Below are 16,945 nucleotides of genomic sequence, written 5' to 3'. Positions count from 1 at the left end.
AGACAGTAGCATGACCCGGTAATGAGTATTGTCCCCAGACTTCCTGAAGAGTCTCCTGTAGGACTGAATGGTGCCTAGAAAGCCAAGGGTTGCCCGGTTCATTCTGCTTATCTGAGCCTTCTCCGTCTTCCTGCCTCATATCCAGGGGAAGAGTTACTTGCTCTCCTGATCACGACAGTGAGGAACCAGCTCTATGTGACAAGGTCTTGGTTGAACGTGGCCTTGCAGTCATTTTGCCTTTATGTCCATAATAAAATAGTCAGCACTGTGTGCCTCACTCAGCAAGGCGTCCCATGAAATACTGTTTGGAAAGTATGGGTTTTAAAATTTGTTTTTTAAAAAATAAGTAAGATAAAATAAAATTTGTTTTCTATTTTAAATGCTTGGACTGATGGCAGTCACATTTCCAAGGAACATTATCTGAGCTAGGAGGTTAAGTACATAACTTTGAATAGCCCATTTTGATCATTTTTAATATCTTCCAATTTGCTTGCCTCCTCCACGTGAAGAGTTTTCAGTTTTCAACTAAATGTGCCAGAGACACGGTGCCACTTGTCTGTTCCTATTATTATTTTCAGATACTAATTTTGAGAACCTCACTGGTGCTCATGAGCTAACATCTCTGCTGATGGTGCCTGTGAAAGCCAAAGGTTTTTACTGCCATTAAGAGGAATAATTTCCAAGAGTGCAGAGGTGGTTCTCTTTTTAGAGCATGAGCTACAAAAGTTATTTTCAAAGAAGAATATGATTCATTTATCAAAGTTAAGCTGAGGAATGTCAGTTGGTTTAATAGTTGGGTAAAATGGATCATTTGATGGGAGGTAAAACTGATGGACCACTTTCTTCTCTTGCTGGAACAGAAGAACTACCTTCCCCTAATCATTTCCTTTGATAATCCTGAGCAAATTATTTAATGTCTAAGAAATTGGGTTTTTTAATTTTGATAGAACTAGATAATCTTGAAAATTACTTCCAGCTTTAGGATTCTAGGGAAGGCAGAACTGGATAGAGCGAAGAGTCTATGGAGTTTGGCTATGGAGTCTGACCAGCCAAGGTGTGAATCTAGGTCTGCCATTAACTAGCCGTGCAAGCATCCCTGGTCTGCATCTGTAAAACGGGAATGATAATATCTAACTCATAGGACTGTCAGGAGGACTAAGGGAAGCAAGAAGATACTCATCAAATGTAGTTTCTCTCTTTCCCTCTTTTGCATGTGAAACATGACTGCTATCAGTCCAAGCATTTAAAATAGAAAACAAATTTTATTTTATCTTACTTATTTTTTAAAAAACAAATTTTAAAACCCATACTTTCCAAACAGTATTTCATGGGACGCCTTGCTGAGTGAGGCACACAGTGCTGACTATTTTATTATGGACATAAAGGCAAAATGACTGCAAGGCCACGTTCAACCAAGACCTTGTCACATAGAACTGGTTCCTCACTGTCGTGATCAGGAGAGCAAGTAACTCTTCCCCTGGATATGAGGCAGGAAGACGGAGAAGGCTCAGATAAGCAGAATGAACCGGGCAACCCTTGGCTTTCTAGGCACCATTCAGTCCTACAGGAGACTCTTCAGGAAGTCTGGGGACAATACTCATTACCGGGTCATGCTACTGTCTCTATAAACTGTCTATACAAGCTGTAAACGCTTTTGCCAGAGACAAGAGATAAGTGAAACTTTGCCATTTTGAGAATAAATAAACCCCACTAAAACATAGTAGTTAAAACTAGAAAACATTGGAGAGCTGTTGGGAAATATAAAGAATGCCAGAGACAAGAGATAAGTGAAACTTTGCCATTTTGAGAATAAATAAACCCCACTAAAACACAGTAGTTAAAACTAGAAAACATTGGAGAGCTGTTGGGAAATATAAAGAATCCGACAAATAAGACCCAGTGCATTTAAAGGTATAAACAACTTAGTTATAGCCGCATCCAAGTTACTGGTGACTTCTCATTCCTCAATTGATAAATTTTCTTCTAAATAAGTACACAGATTAGTTATTTTCAGTGTAAAAAAACACACAAACCAGTGCTCAGAAACACCTGGATCTTGCCTTAATAGAGCAAATATAATCAGACCTGTGTGTGTGTGTGTGTGTGTGTACAACACAGAGTGTGTGTGTGTGTGTGTGTGTACAACATAGGTCCAGAGAGCAATCTTTGGAGATTAGCTGCTTAGATTAGGTGCTTAAACAACATTATTATAGGTTGTCATCAAATTACATTTGTTTGGACAATTTACTTCTCTAGGTGATTCAGTCTGGGAAAGAAGCAACACCCTAAAGATGGTCAGATATAATGTTAAAGGAATTAAAGGATGATGATTTTTTTTTCTTTGCTCTGGAAGGCTGTGCTTCACCCAAACTTAAAAGGAGGGGGAAAAAAAAGATAAAGATAAAAGAAGTAAAGAGGAAGAGTCATTAGAAAATTTTGATCGAGAACTTACGTTGGCTACATGTTTAGGTATGAGTCGACTTCCACTAATGTCCAAAAAGGGGTGTTAAGAGCAAGCTCCTTTCGCCAAAGTGCTGGGAAATGAAAGAATGAGTCACTTAAATACTTGATGTCAAAATCTTGGTGAGCTCTGGGGTTTGCGTTTCTAAGTCAACAAACAGCTTTGTAAAGTGTTGCTCAGGCAGTCAGCCAGGAAGTAGTTGGTGACCCCAGACTCTTTCCTCTGTCACGGTTTGTAAAGTCAGTGGCCAAGCCGGTCCTCCACAGTGGGAGTCTGTGTGATCTGCCATCCTGCCACTAGTGATCTGCCATCCTGGGAAATTTGCCCATCCTAATCTGGTTTTGGTGTTGCCATCCTAGACAGAGACTATTGAGTTGTAGGTGAAATAACCAGTAGGCCACATTTAGAATGAGGCCCATGATGGGAAGTCTTAAGGACATCTGCCAGACATCAAGAAGGCATCAGACTCACCTCCTACATAGAACCATCTCCTCCCGAATACACCGTGCGTAGAAAGCAGAGATGTGCACCTGTAGCCTTAGGCAGAAAGATCCCAAGGCCCTGTTCCTTCCACTCATGGTGGCCACCAGCTTCTGTCCCCTGGGAGGGGAGGGCTCCTGAGAATTGTGAGCTCTGTCAAGGAAGGTTCTCCATACCCTGCAGCCCTGCAGTTGGCCTTAGGGCAGCTACTCAAGCTGTGATTACTTTTCCCCCCTATCATGTTCTGACCTAAATTGAGGTCATTCCGATCCAAATCTGGCAGATTTTTTTTTTTTCCCCACACTGCTGCAGAGTAGCACAACCTCCTTTGGAAAGCTGTCTAAATTCAGGACAACCAGAGCATCTCCTTGAGGACTAGGACCATACATTTTCAATTTAACCATAATTCAAATTTAGCACTTTCTGTTAGTGGCTCTCTCTCTAAACAGAGCTGTCTATTCTGCTGAAACAAATCTGTAAACATTTCTATTTTTAAAAAAAAAACTTTATTGAGATGGACAAGAGTACCTCAAAAAGTCTGTGGAAAAATAGAATTAAAAGATAATATGAATCTTTCCATGAACTTTTTCAAGTACCCTCTTCTTTTACATACCAATTCAATGGCTTTTAATATACAGTTGTCCCTTGGTATCCATGGGGGATTGGTTCCAGGACTTCCCACAGATACCAGGATCCTCAGATGCTCAAGTTCCTGATATAAAATGGAATATAGTATTTGCATATAACCCACGCACATCCTCCCATATACTTTGAGATTACTTATCCTATTTAATACAATGCCTACACATCACTTCCCTCGTGTGAATTCATCGTAGTACTAGGTGTACTCAAGTGTTGCGTTTGGGAATTTTATGGGATTTTTTTTCCAAATTTTTCCCTTCTAAGGTTGGTCCGATCCATGGATGAAGCATCCATGGATACAGAGGGCCAACTGCATTTACAGAGTTGAACAAGCATCGTCATAATGTATTTTTAAATGGCAATAAAACTTCTCCTGTGTCTTCTGGCCTGTGAGCTCGAGGGGGTCAGGGGTCACGTCTGCCACATTTGCTGCTCCATCCCAGCACCTGGCCTAGCACTTCGCACATAACAGGAGCTCAGTAAAGTACTTGTGAAATGAATGTTTTCATGCAGCCCACATACCAACCTGGAACTTCCGTATCCCTAGGTTTTCTAGATGCAAAAAATAACTACTTCTCTCCTCCAATGGAAACCTGCAGTTCAGCTAATCTCCCTGTGGTAGGCAGAATGGCCCCCAAGATTCCCACTGCCTGGTATGCACATGTGGTAGATCTCCTTCCCTCGGATGCGGGTGGGCCTGACCTAATCAGATGAGCCCTTTTGAAAGAGAGTCTAGAAGTCAGAGACAACAGGTCAGAGAGATTGAAGTTGCAGCAGAAGCTCCCCTGTTGGCCTTGAAAGAGCAAACTGCTGTGTGTGGCAAGGGCCACATGGCAGGAAATGGCAGGTAGCCTCTAGGAGCTGACCTCTAATTGATGGCCAACAAGAAAGGAGGGACCTTAGTCCTACAACTGCAAGGAACTGAATTCTGCCAAAAACCATGTGACCTTGGAAGATGACGCCAAGCTCCAGAAAGAAAGGCAGCCTGGGTGACACCTTGATTTCAGGCTTGTGAAACCCTGAGCAGAGAAGGCAGCCATGCCATACCTAGACTTCTGACTTCCAGAAACTGTGATATAATAAATGGGTGTTTTTTTAAGCCACTGGGTTTGAGATCGTTTGTTACACAGCAATAGAACACTAATATACTCTCCAGGAGTTAGGAGGAAAGCAGCCTGATTATATTAACTCCTAGGAATGACTGACCTCAAACCTCTCAGGGATATTGCTAAGGCATTTTAAAATGACGATATTTTTTTCATTCAAAATATTTTAATACTGGGCCGGCCCGGTGGCGCACTGGATAGTGCGCCACTTGGGAGTGCGGCGGCGCTCCCGCCGAGGGTTCGGATCCCATGTGGAGACCGGTTCCCACTCACTGGCTGAGCGCGGTGCGGGCGCAACGCCGAGGGTTGCGATCCCGTTGCCGGTCCCCAGTGCGGGCGCGACACCGAGGGTTGCAATCCCGTTACCGGTCAGTAAAAAAAAAAGACAAAAAGGAAAAAAATATATATATATATATTTTAATACTAAAAAAATAAAATAAAATGAAACAATGATGTTTTAATATAAAGGAATCTCTAACTGGTAAAATTTCAGGTGATATAAAACTTAACTGAAAAAAAATCTAAATAGTGTAAAGGGAGACATTTAGGTCAGCTATCCTTAAAATGTTTCTGTTTTTCTCAGATTCTTCCCGTCCATTCATTCAGCAAGTATTTACTATGTGCCAGACCCTAGTTTTAAGCACTAGAATGGCACTGTCCCAAAGGGCACCTACAAGCCACACGTGCCCCTTGAGCACCACAAAGTGGCCAGTGCGAACTGAGATGTGCTCTAAGTGAAAAATACACATCGGATTTCAAAGACTTAGTGTGAACGAAATATGTTAAAAGATCGTATCAGTATTTTCTTACACGGATTACATGTTGAGAGGATAATGATAGAGATGGGTAACAAAAGAGAAAACAAATAAATACAATAAGCACAGATTATAATAAATGCCATGAAGGAAATAAACAGGTGCACAGACAGAGATGGAGAATAACAGGACTTTATATGGAGTGGTCAGGAAAGAATTCTGAGGAGGTGACATTTCCATTTACAAATCCATGAATTTGCTATAAATTTTCAAGTTTTTACACATGGCAGTGGCAGGGGATGGGAGTCTAAGAGGGTTGACAAAGGTGGTTTGCAGGCCCACAGCATTGCTCCATTCCCACTGGGTTCTGTGTAAATGGCGCCCCCTGGAGGTGTGCACTGCTGTGACCCTGTTTGTTTGTATGAATATTATGTTTGTGTAAGTTCGAGGTTGTATAGTACAAAATGTAAAGCTTCCAAGATAATTTTTTCAAACTTTCCATTTTCCAACAATTGTTTTTATAGTTTTCATATTTACGATACACTTGGGCTTCATCTATTTTGTAACCTACAAAAAAATCCCCACTTGAGAATGACAAAAATTCCTGATTTCTAGCATGAAACAGGGAGGGCAGGCAGTTGGCAGTCTATGATCTGAAATTTTCCTCTTCCTCTCCCAGTGGGCTGAATTTGCTAAAGATATATAAAACCTTCCTGGCTTCTCGCTATGAATCAGCTGATTTCTAGAACTCAGTCTTTTTCTCTAAACAGGGACAGAAGTGTTAACTAGTATTCAAAAGAGGTTTTCAGAGTTGCCTAACCATACAGATCCTTCAAGCAAAAGGAAACAGGCCAAAGCCCACACAGGCCACCAAGGTGCCTGCAACCTCACTCAGACAGCTAAAGCAATGAACCTAGATGTACTTTTCCAGTAATTACTGCTCCTGAAAAACACATTTACTGCCTGTCACTGTGTACACACTTTTATATTTAAGAAAAAAAATTTTTACCCCTCCTCCACGCATACACAGTTCCCTAATTGACACTGGGCGAGGGGAAGAGCTTAAAGAAGTTGAGTGTTGAAAGTATATGAACTTTTTTTAAATGCCTGCAAAATATAGTATTCTCCATTCACCTGAAATGATAGCCTATGTGAAATGAAGATGCTCTTCTCTGAATATCAATAAATACTTATATAGGTGTTCTAAGTTGGCGTTTAAGAGCCTTAAGGTCTTGTTCGATGTCTTTGGAATGGAAAGAAAAGTTAATTACTACCCACTTTTAACCAGAGTTTTGTTAACAATAGTGTGCATTTTACACACAGGATCTGTTTCCATTCATACCCAAACCACGGGGAAAATGCAGCTTTCTTCATGCACAAAGTCAATTTTGCTGACCTGCCAGGAGGACAGCATCTGCTCCTTGTCTGTTCCATTAGTGGTGAAAGGTTTGCATTTATCCATTAATCCACCCTTCTTTCCCCTGGTGCCCCTAGAGACCAAAAACAGAGCTTTGCGAGAGAGCTGGGCAGCAAGAGGAACATTGTCCCCTAGCTGTGGAACAAGCAAAGGAAGCTACCTGATCACCCAGAAATCAAACTCATGACCTGGCCTTGGCCCCTCTCGACTACATATTTATATTTTTTTAAAAAATCAAAATAATGCTCTCTAAAAAAAAAATCTTCCAAATTATGAGGAACCCTGCAGAAGGTCTATCAGATTAATCCAAGGAACTTTCATCCTTTATGTTCAGGGGTATCACTTTGTATAAGAAACAATGTCTATATCAATATCAAATTTAAAATCTCTTTCCTTCCAGAATTTCTGACCTGATATGTTTGCAGATGCATGTCATGAAAACTGCTTTAAACAGAGAACAAGGGACACTGTTAGGCATCTTGGCATCGGCATTCATGTCATTCCAGAACCAGCACCACCCCGATCTCAAATCTGTTCTCAGAAATGTACGCAAGAAAACTCTCTGGGGACCCTGGGGAGCCTGGATAAACTGCACTGGCTCCCTGCCAGGGCAAAGAACAAAATAATATTCTGTATGAAAAAGTTGTTTTTCTTTTCTTTTCTTTTCTTTCTTTCTTTCCTCTTGGAGGGGAGGGGAGTGTTTGTATTTTTCTTCATTGTGCACCAGCTCCCTACAGACCACAAATCAATCCCTGAAAGTACACACTTTAATGTTAATGCAGTCAGAACAGGAACTGTTAAACAGTAAAGACAGCATTGAAAACTGAAAGATTCCTGCCTTGGATAATGTTAGGATGTGCTTAGCTCTTGGGAGATGCTTATCTTACTAACGAGTACTTCTGTTGGGAAGGGGTGATCTTCAGACATGCACCAGGGAGTCTTGAGGATGGTGAGCAGGATGCTGGACCAAGGCAGCACCCAGGAGAGGCTGAGGTCAGGCAGGGTTCTTGAACTTCACCTCTCATCAAGCCACACACCCAAAAGCCACTCCAAAAAGCATACAATCTAACGGAAACAAGTGGGCTTGTTATACAAAAGCAGCTTCAAATAAAGTCCCCACCAGGCCCGCCGCAACCGCTTAAAGTCAGCGCCGAGGGGGACCCCCCCGAGGGCTCCGAGGCGCCCCCGCGGGGCCCGGGACCTCCAGATCCCGAGGGCGCAGGGCTTCTCCCCGCACCCCGACCTTACAGTGGAAGGCGGGGAGGGGAGGCTGGGCCCACGGCCAGGACGGGGTGTCCCCCACACCCCACTACAGGGCGCGCTTGGGGCTCTGGGGGTTGCTTTATTCATTTTCTCAGTTGGAGGCAGGGGGCGCACAACGCCCTTTGGCTCGCCGTGATCCCCAGCAATCTGGATTAGGGGTACCCGCAAAGAGCCCACCTGGAGCCCACCGCCCCACCCAACGCCGCCGTCTCCCGCCGGGATGACAAGTGAGAACAGCGAATCCCCTTTCTCTTCCCCTCCAGCCTTCTGGTTGGGAGGTAATGTTCCACCCGGCTTTCCTGCCGCCCGTAGTGGACTCGCCCGCCGGGAGGTGGCGGCGGGGGACGCGGCCCCCCGGGACCGGGGACCCGGAGCGGGCGAGGCCCGGCCGGGCGCGGTGCTTACCTCGTCCACGGTGAGCGGCATGCAGATCCGGTACTCCTTCAGCAGCATGGTCCTGCCGGCCGCGGACCCCCGGAGCAAGAAGCTGGGGGCGCCCCCTGGACCAACGAGGCTGCCACCCAGGCGCAAGGCAGGGCGCCCGGAGCCCGGCACTCGGAGCCGGCCGGCCACACAGCTCCGGCGGTGCGCTCAGCTCCTGGCTTCCTCCTCTCGGCCCGGGAGCATGTCAAGGTTTGGGACCCGGTGTTCGTGGCTCCCCCGCCTCCTTCCTCGCTGAGGTCGGTCCTCCCGGAACGCGGTGTGGCAAAGTCAGGGAGGGAAGAAGGGAGACCCACCTGGAGACCGCTCGGATCGGCAGCCCGGGGCGGTGGGAGCGGCCGCCAGATCAGGACATGCCAGGCAGCGGGCAAGGGAGGAAAAAAAGAGATTTCCAAAAATTAAAACGAATGCACAAAAGTCACCCGCTCGATCCACCTCCGAAAGCAGACATGAACCTGGCGACCTCCCTGCTCCGGCCGCTCTGCCTATATGCTAATGTCACCAGGAATGCATTGCAGCCAGAGCTGGAGATGCTGACTTTCCAGACAAAGGCTCGATCGGCTCCTCTCCTCGGGCGGTAAACAAGATTTCCTGCTCCTGTTAGGGCCGGTCCCCGAGCCGCTCCAGGGCTCGGATGGGAGCGAAAAAGGAAGCCGCCACCGCCGCCGCTCGGCTCTGCCCGCCTGGGGCCCCGGGTGCCTCCAGCCTCGGCTCGCGGCTGCCAGGGGCGGGCGAGAGGAAGCTGGCGCCTTCCGCGCGCGTCCCCTCCCCCGAGTCCCTTGGCTCCCCGAGCGCCGTGCGTGCCCGCGAGTTTGCAGCCACCTCGCCGTGGCCGGAGAGTCCGCGCCGAGCTGCAGTGTGCCTGGGGCTGGGAGGTGGGAGCGGGAGGAGCGATTGCGAGCGAGGCTGACATCAGCTAGCCCCATCCGGCCAATGGGGAAATGGCAAAGAATGTGGAGGATTTAAACAAAACAGCAGTAATAACTTCGTATAGCATACATTATACGAAGTTATACGACCCTCCCCCGAGTCCCTTGGCTCCCCGAGCGCCGTGCGTGCCCGCGAGTTTGCAGCCACCTCGCCGTGGCCGGAGAGTCCGCGCCGAGCTGCAGTGTGCCTGGGGCTGGGAGGTGGGAGCGGGAGGAGCGATTGCGAGCGAGGCTGACATCAGCTAGCCCCATCCGGCCAATGGGGAAATGGCAAAGAATGTGGAGGATTTAAACAAAACAGCATGTCTCTACCGAGCTGCTGCCAGACGAAAGGGCTGCCCCAGTGCCGAGCCCGAAGGGCGCATCGGAACAGCGGGCTTCCCTCGGCTTTCTCCCCTTTGAGTCTGTTCTCAAATGTGCTCCAGGGAGCCACAGCGCTCCGTCCAGCCACTCTGGGGAGCTCCTGGTTCCAAGGGCGCATCGGAACAGCGGGCTTCCCTCGGCTTTCTCCCCTTTGAGTCTGTTCTCAAATGTTCTCCAGGGAGCCACAGCGCTCCGTCCAGCCACTCTGGGGAGCTCCTGGTTCCGGGGCCCAAAAGTGTTCCTTGACCTTTGGGGGGAAAGTCTTTGCAACTGCCACCACGAATGTTTTCACTTTGGCCCAGTAAGCAAGTCCAGTGCTGGAGAGGCGATGGAATTTAAGAGCTGGAGAACAAACCCTAGTCTGGTTCCCAACTGGTTTCAGAGAAGGAATCCTGGAAAATTGGGAAGTGCAGCAGTGTGAAGGAAATGAGATACAAACAGAACGACGTGCGAGGAGAAGAGAGACTGTCACCTCTTCTGGCCCAGCACTGCAATCAGACCGCAGGCTTCGCAGAGCAGAAAGAATAGGTTTTCGTGTCAGCACTCCTAAGTTCAAAAGGTCACAGTGAAATGTCAATGAAAATGCCTGGAGTGTTGGCATTTCATCCATATTAAACAGATCCCTCATTTTAACCACAAAAAGCACATTCTTCAGTTTCTCAGGAAGCAGCATGTAACTGCTGAAGTCTGTTTTTCATTTGTCTGGTATTTTTGAGCTTGTTTTCCAGAAAAGTTGCTGGATGAAAAATGCATTAGTCGCCTGTATGAGAATAACCTGAAAGCATCATCTTTTCTCCAAAAAATATTCATGCTCTAAAGTCCTGCAGCTACTCATAGAGCTTGGGTTTGGATGGCAATACAGATGGCCTCAATATTATAGTATTTTTAATTATGATTAATAAGTAATTAACCAATATAATGATGATGGGCATGTGACAAAAAACATCCAGATGGCTGGAGAGAATTTATAACTGTGCAAACATGATACAAAGCCTGCTAGGAAACTAACACCCTATATCTGGCTTATATTTTAGTGAAAACTATTTTCTAGATAAATGCTTCCCAGAGTTGACTCAGAAATATTCACAGCAACTAATTAAAGCTAAACCAAATTCCTCGAGGTGGAAAATCTAAATCTGACACTGTAGTGCTGAATAATAACACTTTGAAAGTCTGTGATACGGAAAGAGGCTCAAGCTGTTTTTCTTCTTTCTACTTCTTACTCGAAAACAAGTGTAGTGGCTTCGCTCTGGACACCTAATAATCTTCCCAGAGCCACCTAGGGAATGTACTGGCCAGCCACACATACACACAAGGCACTGGGGTTTGTGGACTCTATTCCTAGCTTCCCAGATGTTTCCTGGCATTGACTGTGGAACTGTGTATTTTACGGGTGGGTATTATAGCTGAGGAACTACGTCTCTGAATTTCTCCCACTGTAAATTGTCATTACAGAAGGATGTGCTCCTTCCCCTATTCCTCATGTAAAGTGACTTCTTCATCGGATTCTCCTTTCATTCACTCTATCCCCATACCTGGTCACATTAATCTCGTGCAAGCACAGCTCTAATCCTGCCACCTTCAAAACCTTTCAGTGATTCTCTGTGACCTACTGAATGAGTCAAAATTCCGTGGCATGAAGTTCAAGGTTCTGAATCTACCTTTCCCACATTAAGCCATTGCCCTTTCCCAGCCCTTCTCCAGCCAAATGAGACAAATCTGTTGGCTAGGGAAGACTCCACTTTACTGCCTTGACCCTTGTGCTCCACCCATTGCCTTCACAGAGAATCCCTTTCCCTGGGCTCATCCCCCACATTTTAAAGTCAGGCCCTGACAATCTGTGGTTTGGAAAGTGATTCTGATACGCATTGTGTTGGATACGAGAGCAGAAACAGGAGGTTATTATATTAACACTACAGGAGATACATGAAGAGGGTCTGAACTAGACAGGGAATGAATAAATGAGGGTGAATTCAGGAGATTTGTGCAGTATTTGGGGACAGATGGGTGTTACCTGCAAGCGCACTTTTGCGGGGAGGGTAAAGGAAGAGGTTGTTCATTCATAACTCGTTCACACTAAGGAAGAGATCGCCATCTACTGGTAAAGCACGATCGTTAAAAAATGCCTGCAAGTGGCAGGGAGAGTTGATACCCTTGTTTCTTTTGAACCCATGAAGCTTTAATATCTACTTACAAAAAGCCTTGAAGGTGTTGCCATCATCATTATGTTCTATTAACAAGGTGCAATCTGCGGTTACTGATCATCACATATAAAAGATAAGGGTGGCGCACAAAGGACAAAAAGAGGAATAAAGAGAAAAGTTATCAGGGAGGAATGATAGGAGCAAAAGAAAAAGAATATTAGGCTGCGTGAGTCTGTGACAGCATACATTGTCAGATAAGTGACAACCTCTGAAGGCAGGGGCTCTCAGAACTCGGGATAGGGGCAGGTGCACATCAAAGTAATCTGGGGAGCTTTTCCAACCCACTGTCCTCGCTCCAATTCTGAGGATACCACCCTCCCCCCACCCATTGAAACCTCTGTGTGAAAAGCCCTAGGAAGGTCTTGACCCACCTCTGCAGTCGTTGTGACTCTATTCACATCAAGTCTTATTCCAAGACTATCCCCAGAACTTCTAAAGCAAAATACACTATTCTGGTTCTTACCTTCCTGTTTCCTTCCCACTGTGTTTAAGGTCTATGGGTTCATCAAGGCCCGGCACAAATCCTATCTTCCACATGGAGCCATTCTAGAAAACTCTTTACCTTCCTAGCCAACCCAGATCACTTGTCTGGACTATTCATTTTGGTTCCTGTTTGTAGGCAAGTGTGGCCTTTATATATAATGTCATATAAGTACTCTAATGTTTCTCACCTATCTTCCACATGGAGCCATTCTAGAAAACTCTTTACCTTCCTAGCCAACCCAGATCACTTATCTGGACTATTCATTTTGGTTCCTGTTTGTAGGCAAGTGTGGCCTTTATTATATAATGTCATATAAGTACTCTAATGTTTCTCAGCTGTTCAACTCCTCAACATGATGGTAAGCTTCCTGAGGGACAGACTTGATGTCCTCTCCGCATCATCTGGAAAATGTAGCATGGTGTGAGGGATATCATAGGTACCCAATAAATGTTATTAAGTGTGTGCATATTTTAGCGCAGAGATCTCAAACTTAGCGCTACTGACATTCTGGGACGGATAATTCTTTGTTGTAGGGGTCATTATAGGATGTCTAGCAGCATCCCTGGCCTTTCCCTCTGGATGTCAGTAGCAACCCCCACGCACATCCCACACGCATTACCAAATGTTGGGGGTGGGTGGGGTGATGGGTGATTAGTGTAACATTCATTAATCTTATCTAATCGTCTAGCTACTCCAAGAAGAAGATTTTGGAGAGACTGACTTTCAGCTTGTCAAAAGGAGGGCTAAGAAAAGAAGGAATAAAATTGTTACATCACAGTATATTAAGACGTCCCCTTCTCATTCCCATAGTCAGCTTTATATCACCAAACTAGCCCTTGATAAAGACCCTTTTATTGCTTGTTTTAACCTTATCCTTGGTCACTTAGTTAAGGTCACATCTGCCAGGGTTTCCCATTGTAAAGGTTCTGTTTTTTTCCCTTTCCATACTGTGTTCTGTTGAAGCGAGTCATTAAGTCCAGCTCACACTGAAAGCAGTGCAATAGAGCCCCACCTCCTTGAGGGGAAAGTATCTGCACATACAATGTGTAATTCTTCCGCAAGACTTGTCCCTTCTCCCCCATTTATTTATTCAATTATTTATTTATGTGAGTATGGACTCATGCATATTTACTTTATACTCTGAGTCACTACATTATTAATTTTGTTGCTCAGATTGTTCCAGCTTTGGCCATTGGTAGCTCTTTCAGGTTTCAGGTTTCTTTCAGGTCCTATGTCCTTTTGACATGCTCCCCCTTTTTAAAGGGTAGTTTTTGGAAATCAAATTATTCTTTGCAATATTAATTGCTTAATTCCAGAAAAGTCTAACTGTATGCATGTGTGTGTATTGAAATACCTATATACCTGATCTTGTTTGGTTACTAAGCAAATGTTAAATTCTTTCCTAATAAAACTACACAAAGCAAGTCCCAAGGCAATTCTTATATGTGGACACATTTGTCCGGCCTCTTTTAAATACAGGCAAGCTTTGATGTGGAATTGGTTGTAGCTACACAATAAAGGCCCATAAAATAAAAGTGAATTGACAGTGATGTGGTACAAATTGCTTCACACAGAAAAAACCTGGAGGTTTTGTGGCCAAAGGTGTAGTTCTTTTGTTTGCTTTTTGGTTTTTTTTTAATAAGCTAGTAATACATTAATCAAAGTTTTACTTTTTATTGCATTACCTGTTTTGTTTTTTTTTCAGAAACTGGCAAAACATTGGAATGTTTTTAGATAAACTAAAAGGCCTAAACTTTCTTACTAAGTCTTTTAATTACCTGCAGAATGACCTAGGAGAAAACACAGTGTTAAGACCATTACACTGCAGCTATCGGTTCCTCATTTTAGGCATATGAGACCTCAAAGTCTAGCACTGTGACATTCTTTTGGTAAGAAAATCCCAATCCAGTATTCTGGCCACACTATGAGACTATGTGTAACCTAGACCCACTGGTGAGAAATTTCAGTGATGAAAGAAGACACTGTCTTTAATCCTGAGTGTCCTTTAAGAGAAAGCAACTGTGCAACTATAACTTATAGTTCTTTAATATCAAAGCATATTTGACCTAGTATCATCAATTAATGTCAGCACAGATCCAGAAACAGAGTTTCTCAGCTATGCAGTGTGGAAGACTTTAAATGTCAGAGAGAAAAAGAGGGAAATGTGTTTGCTATTCAGAGTATGTAATAATTTATATCAAACCCCAGTTCAAAAATTATTTAGATGACTATAGTAGGCTGAAAAATGGCCCCTGAAGATATCAGGTCCAAATCTCTAGAACCTGAAAATATTGCCGTATATGGAAAAAGGGTCTTTGCAGATGTGATATATTAAGGATTTTGCTATGAGGAGATTATTCTGGATAATCTGCAGGGCCCTAAATGCAATCACAAGTGTCTGCATAAGAGAGAAGCAGAGGGAGATCTGACACACACAGGAGAAGACAATGTGACCACAAAGGCAGAGATTGGAGTGATGCGGCCACAAGCCGAAGAAAATCGGCAGCCACGAGAAGCTGGGAGAAGCAAGAAATTGATTGTCCCCCAGAGCCTTTGGAGAGAGCCCGGTCCTGCCACATCTTAATTTTTCTCAGTGATACTGATTTTGAACTTCTTCACTTCAGACCGTGAGAGAATAAGTTTCAGTTGTTTTTTTGTTTTGTCTTTTTCATGACCGGTAAGGGGATCACAACCCTTGGCTTAGTGTCGCCCGCACCGCGCTCAGCCAGTGAGCGCACCGGCCATTCCTATATAGGATCCAAACCCGCGGCGGGAACACCACTGAGCTCCCAGCGCCGCACTCTCCTGAGTGCGCCACAGGCTCGGCCCTAAGTTTCAGTTGTTTTAAACACAGATTTGTGGTAAATTGTTATAGAAGAAAGTAATACAATTATTTACATTGACTTTATTCACCTGATATAACAGCATTCAGCATGAAATAATTCCAATACAGGATGAAGAGATTTACTCAAAAAATAAAGTAGTGTAATTTTCTCTACAAAATGATTCACAATAGGCTTGAAAATAGCAATTTCTCTAATTGCTTTTAAAATAGGCAATTTACAAAAACAAATATTTCATACACAACATTTCAGGAACATTTCTGTAATGTAAGCCTCATTGGCTTTAGATACCATCAATCTATTAATTACTCCTAAATTCAACTCTCTAGCCCAAATGACTCCCTTAACTTGAAACTTGCATATCCACTTGCCTTCCTAGCACTGTCACATGGATATCCAACAGGCACGGCAAATTTAACACATTCAAAACTGAGCTCCTGCTCTTTCTCCCTGACTTGCTTCTCCCTAATCTGCTCCATTATGACAAATGACAACTCCATCCTTCCAGATGCTCAAACAAGTAATCTTGCAGATATGTTCACCCTCTCTCCTCATATCTGTCAGCAAATCCTATCTTGGCTCTATCTTCAGAGTTTTTTCAGAATCCAGCCACTCCTTAACACTTCTATGTCACCATCCTCTTTTCCTCCTGGATTATTGAATAACCTCCCAACCAGTCTCCCAACTTCTGTCCAATCTAGTCACCATACAGCAGCCAAAGTGTTTCTTTCAATATGTAAGTCAGCTCATACCATTCCTTGGCCCCAAACCCACTGGTTTCCCATCTCACTCAGACTAAAAGCCAAGTCCTTATAATGGCCAAATTGCCCTAAATCTCATCTCCCACCCCTCTCGCCCAGTGATCTGGTCACTCTTACCTCCTTGCTCTTCTTCAAACAGGCCAGGCATGATTTGATGGCTCCCACCACAAAGTTCTTGCACCTGCTGCAGCCTCTGTATGGAATCTTCATCCCCCAGATATCTGCAAGACTTGATCCTCTACTTCGTTCAGGTCTTGGCTCATTTGCAATGCCTTCCTTGACCACCTCCCAAATGCTTATGACCCCCACCCCCATCCCCAGCATATAGTTACATGTTTATTTTCTGTCTTCTCTCCATTAGAATGTTCATTTCACAAAGGCAGGAACTTTGGGTCAGATATGTGCACAGCCAATAAGCTAAATGTGCCAGAAAAAATACACCAAACACAGTAACTAATACATGGGCACATTATTTTCAATAATTAGTATCTTAACATACATTACTACTGTTCCTTCCGAATAAACTCCTTTTTCCAAACAGCACTTCTCTCTCACCTTTTAAATGCCATATACCTCCACTGAGAAATTTTCTCTTCTGAAACCAACTGCTTTCTCACAAAGCCACGAATTTAATCTGACTCACCCAAATAAAGAATTCATAAAGCATCTGCCTATAATACAGTACTCTCGCCTATTTTTTCTGACCATTGCTCAGACGTCTGCTGAGTTCCTTCTTTATTTAGTGTTCTGTTGGGTTTCTTTTGGCAGCTGGCCAGTACAGGGATTGGACCCCGGA

The 16,945-nt window shown here is 44.4% G+C and overlaps 1 protein-coding gene across 3 annotated transcripts in view; it reads right to left on the bottom strand.

Moving 5' to 3' along the window:
• The window catches only part of PITPNC1 (phosphatidylinositol transfer protein, cytoplasmic 1), a 262,131-nt gene extending 245,664 nt beyond the window's left edge, over window positions 1–16,467 (bottom strand). For 2 of the 3 annotated variants that reach the window (XM_008566467.1, XM_008566465.1), the window contains exon 1: window positions 8,530–9,451. In XM_008566467.1, coding sequence (XP_008564689.1) covers window positions 8,530–8,577 — 48 coding nt within the window. In that variant the 5' untranslated portion in view covers window positions 8,578–9,451. Of the gene's footprint in view, window positions 1–8,529; window positions 9,452–16,266 lie in introns of those variants that run through there. The other variant, XM_008566466.1, reaches the window with a different exon arrangement.
• Window positions 16,468–16,945: the final 478 nt, after the last annotated feature.

This window comes from Galeopterus variegatus, unplaced genomic scaffold (genome assembly GCF_000696425.1).
Source record: "Galeopterus variegatus unplaced genomic scaffold, G_variegatus-3.0.2 Scaffold243, whole genome shotgun sequence".
Lineage (NCBI taxonomy): Eukaryota > Metazoa > Chordata > Mammalia > Dermoptera > Cynocephalidae > Galeopterus > Galeopterus variegatus.
The sequence above is the reverse complement of the archived record's forward strand: the minus strand, read 5'-3'. Positions and strand labels throughout refer to the sequence as shown.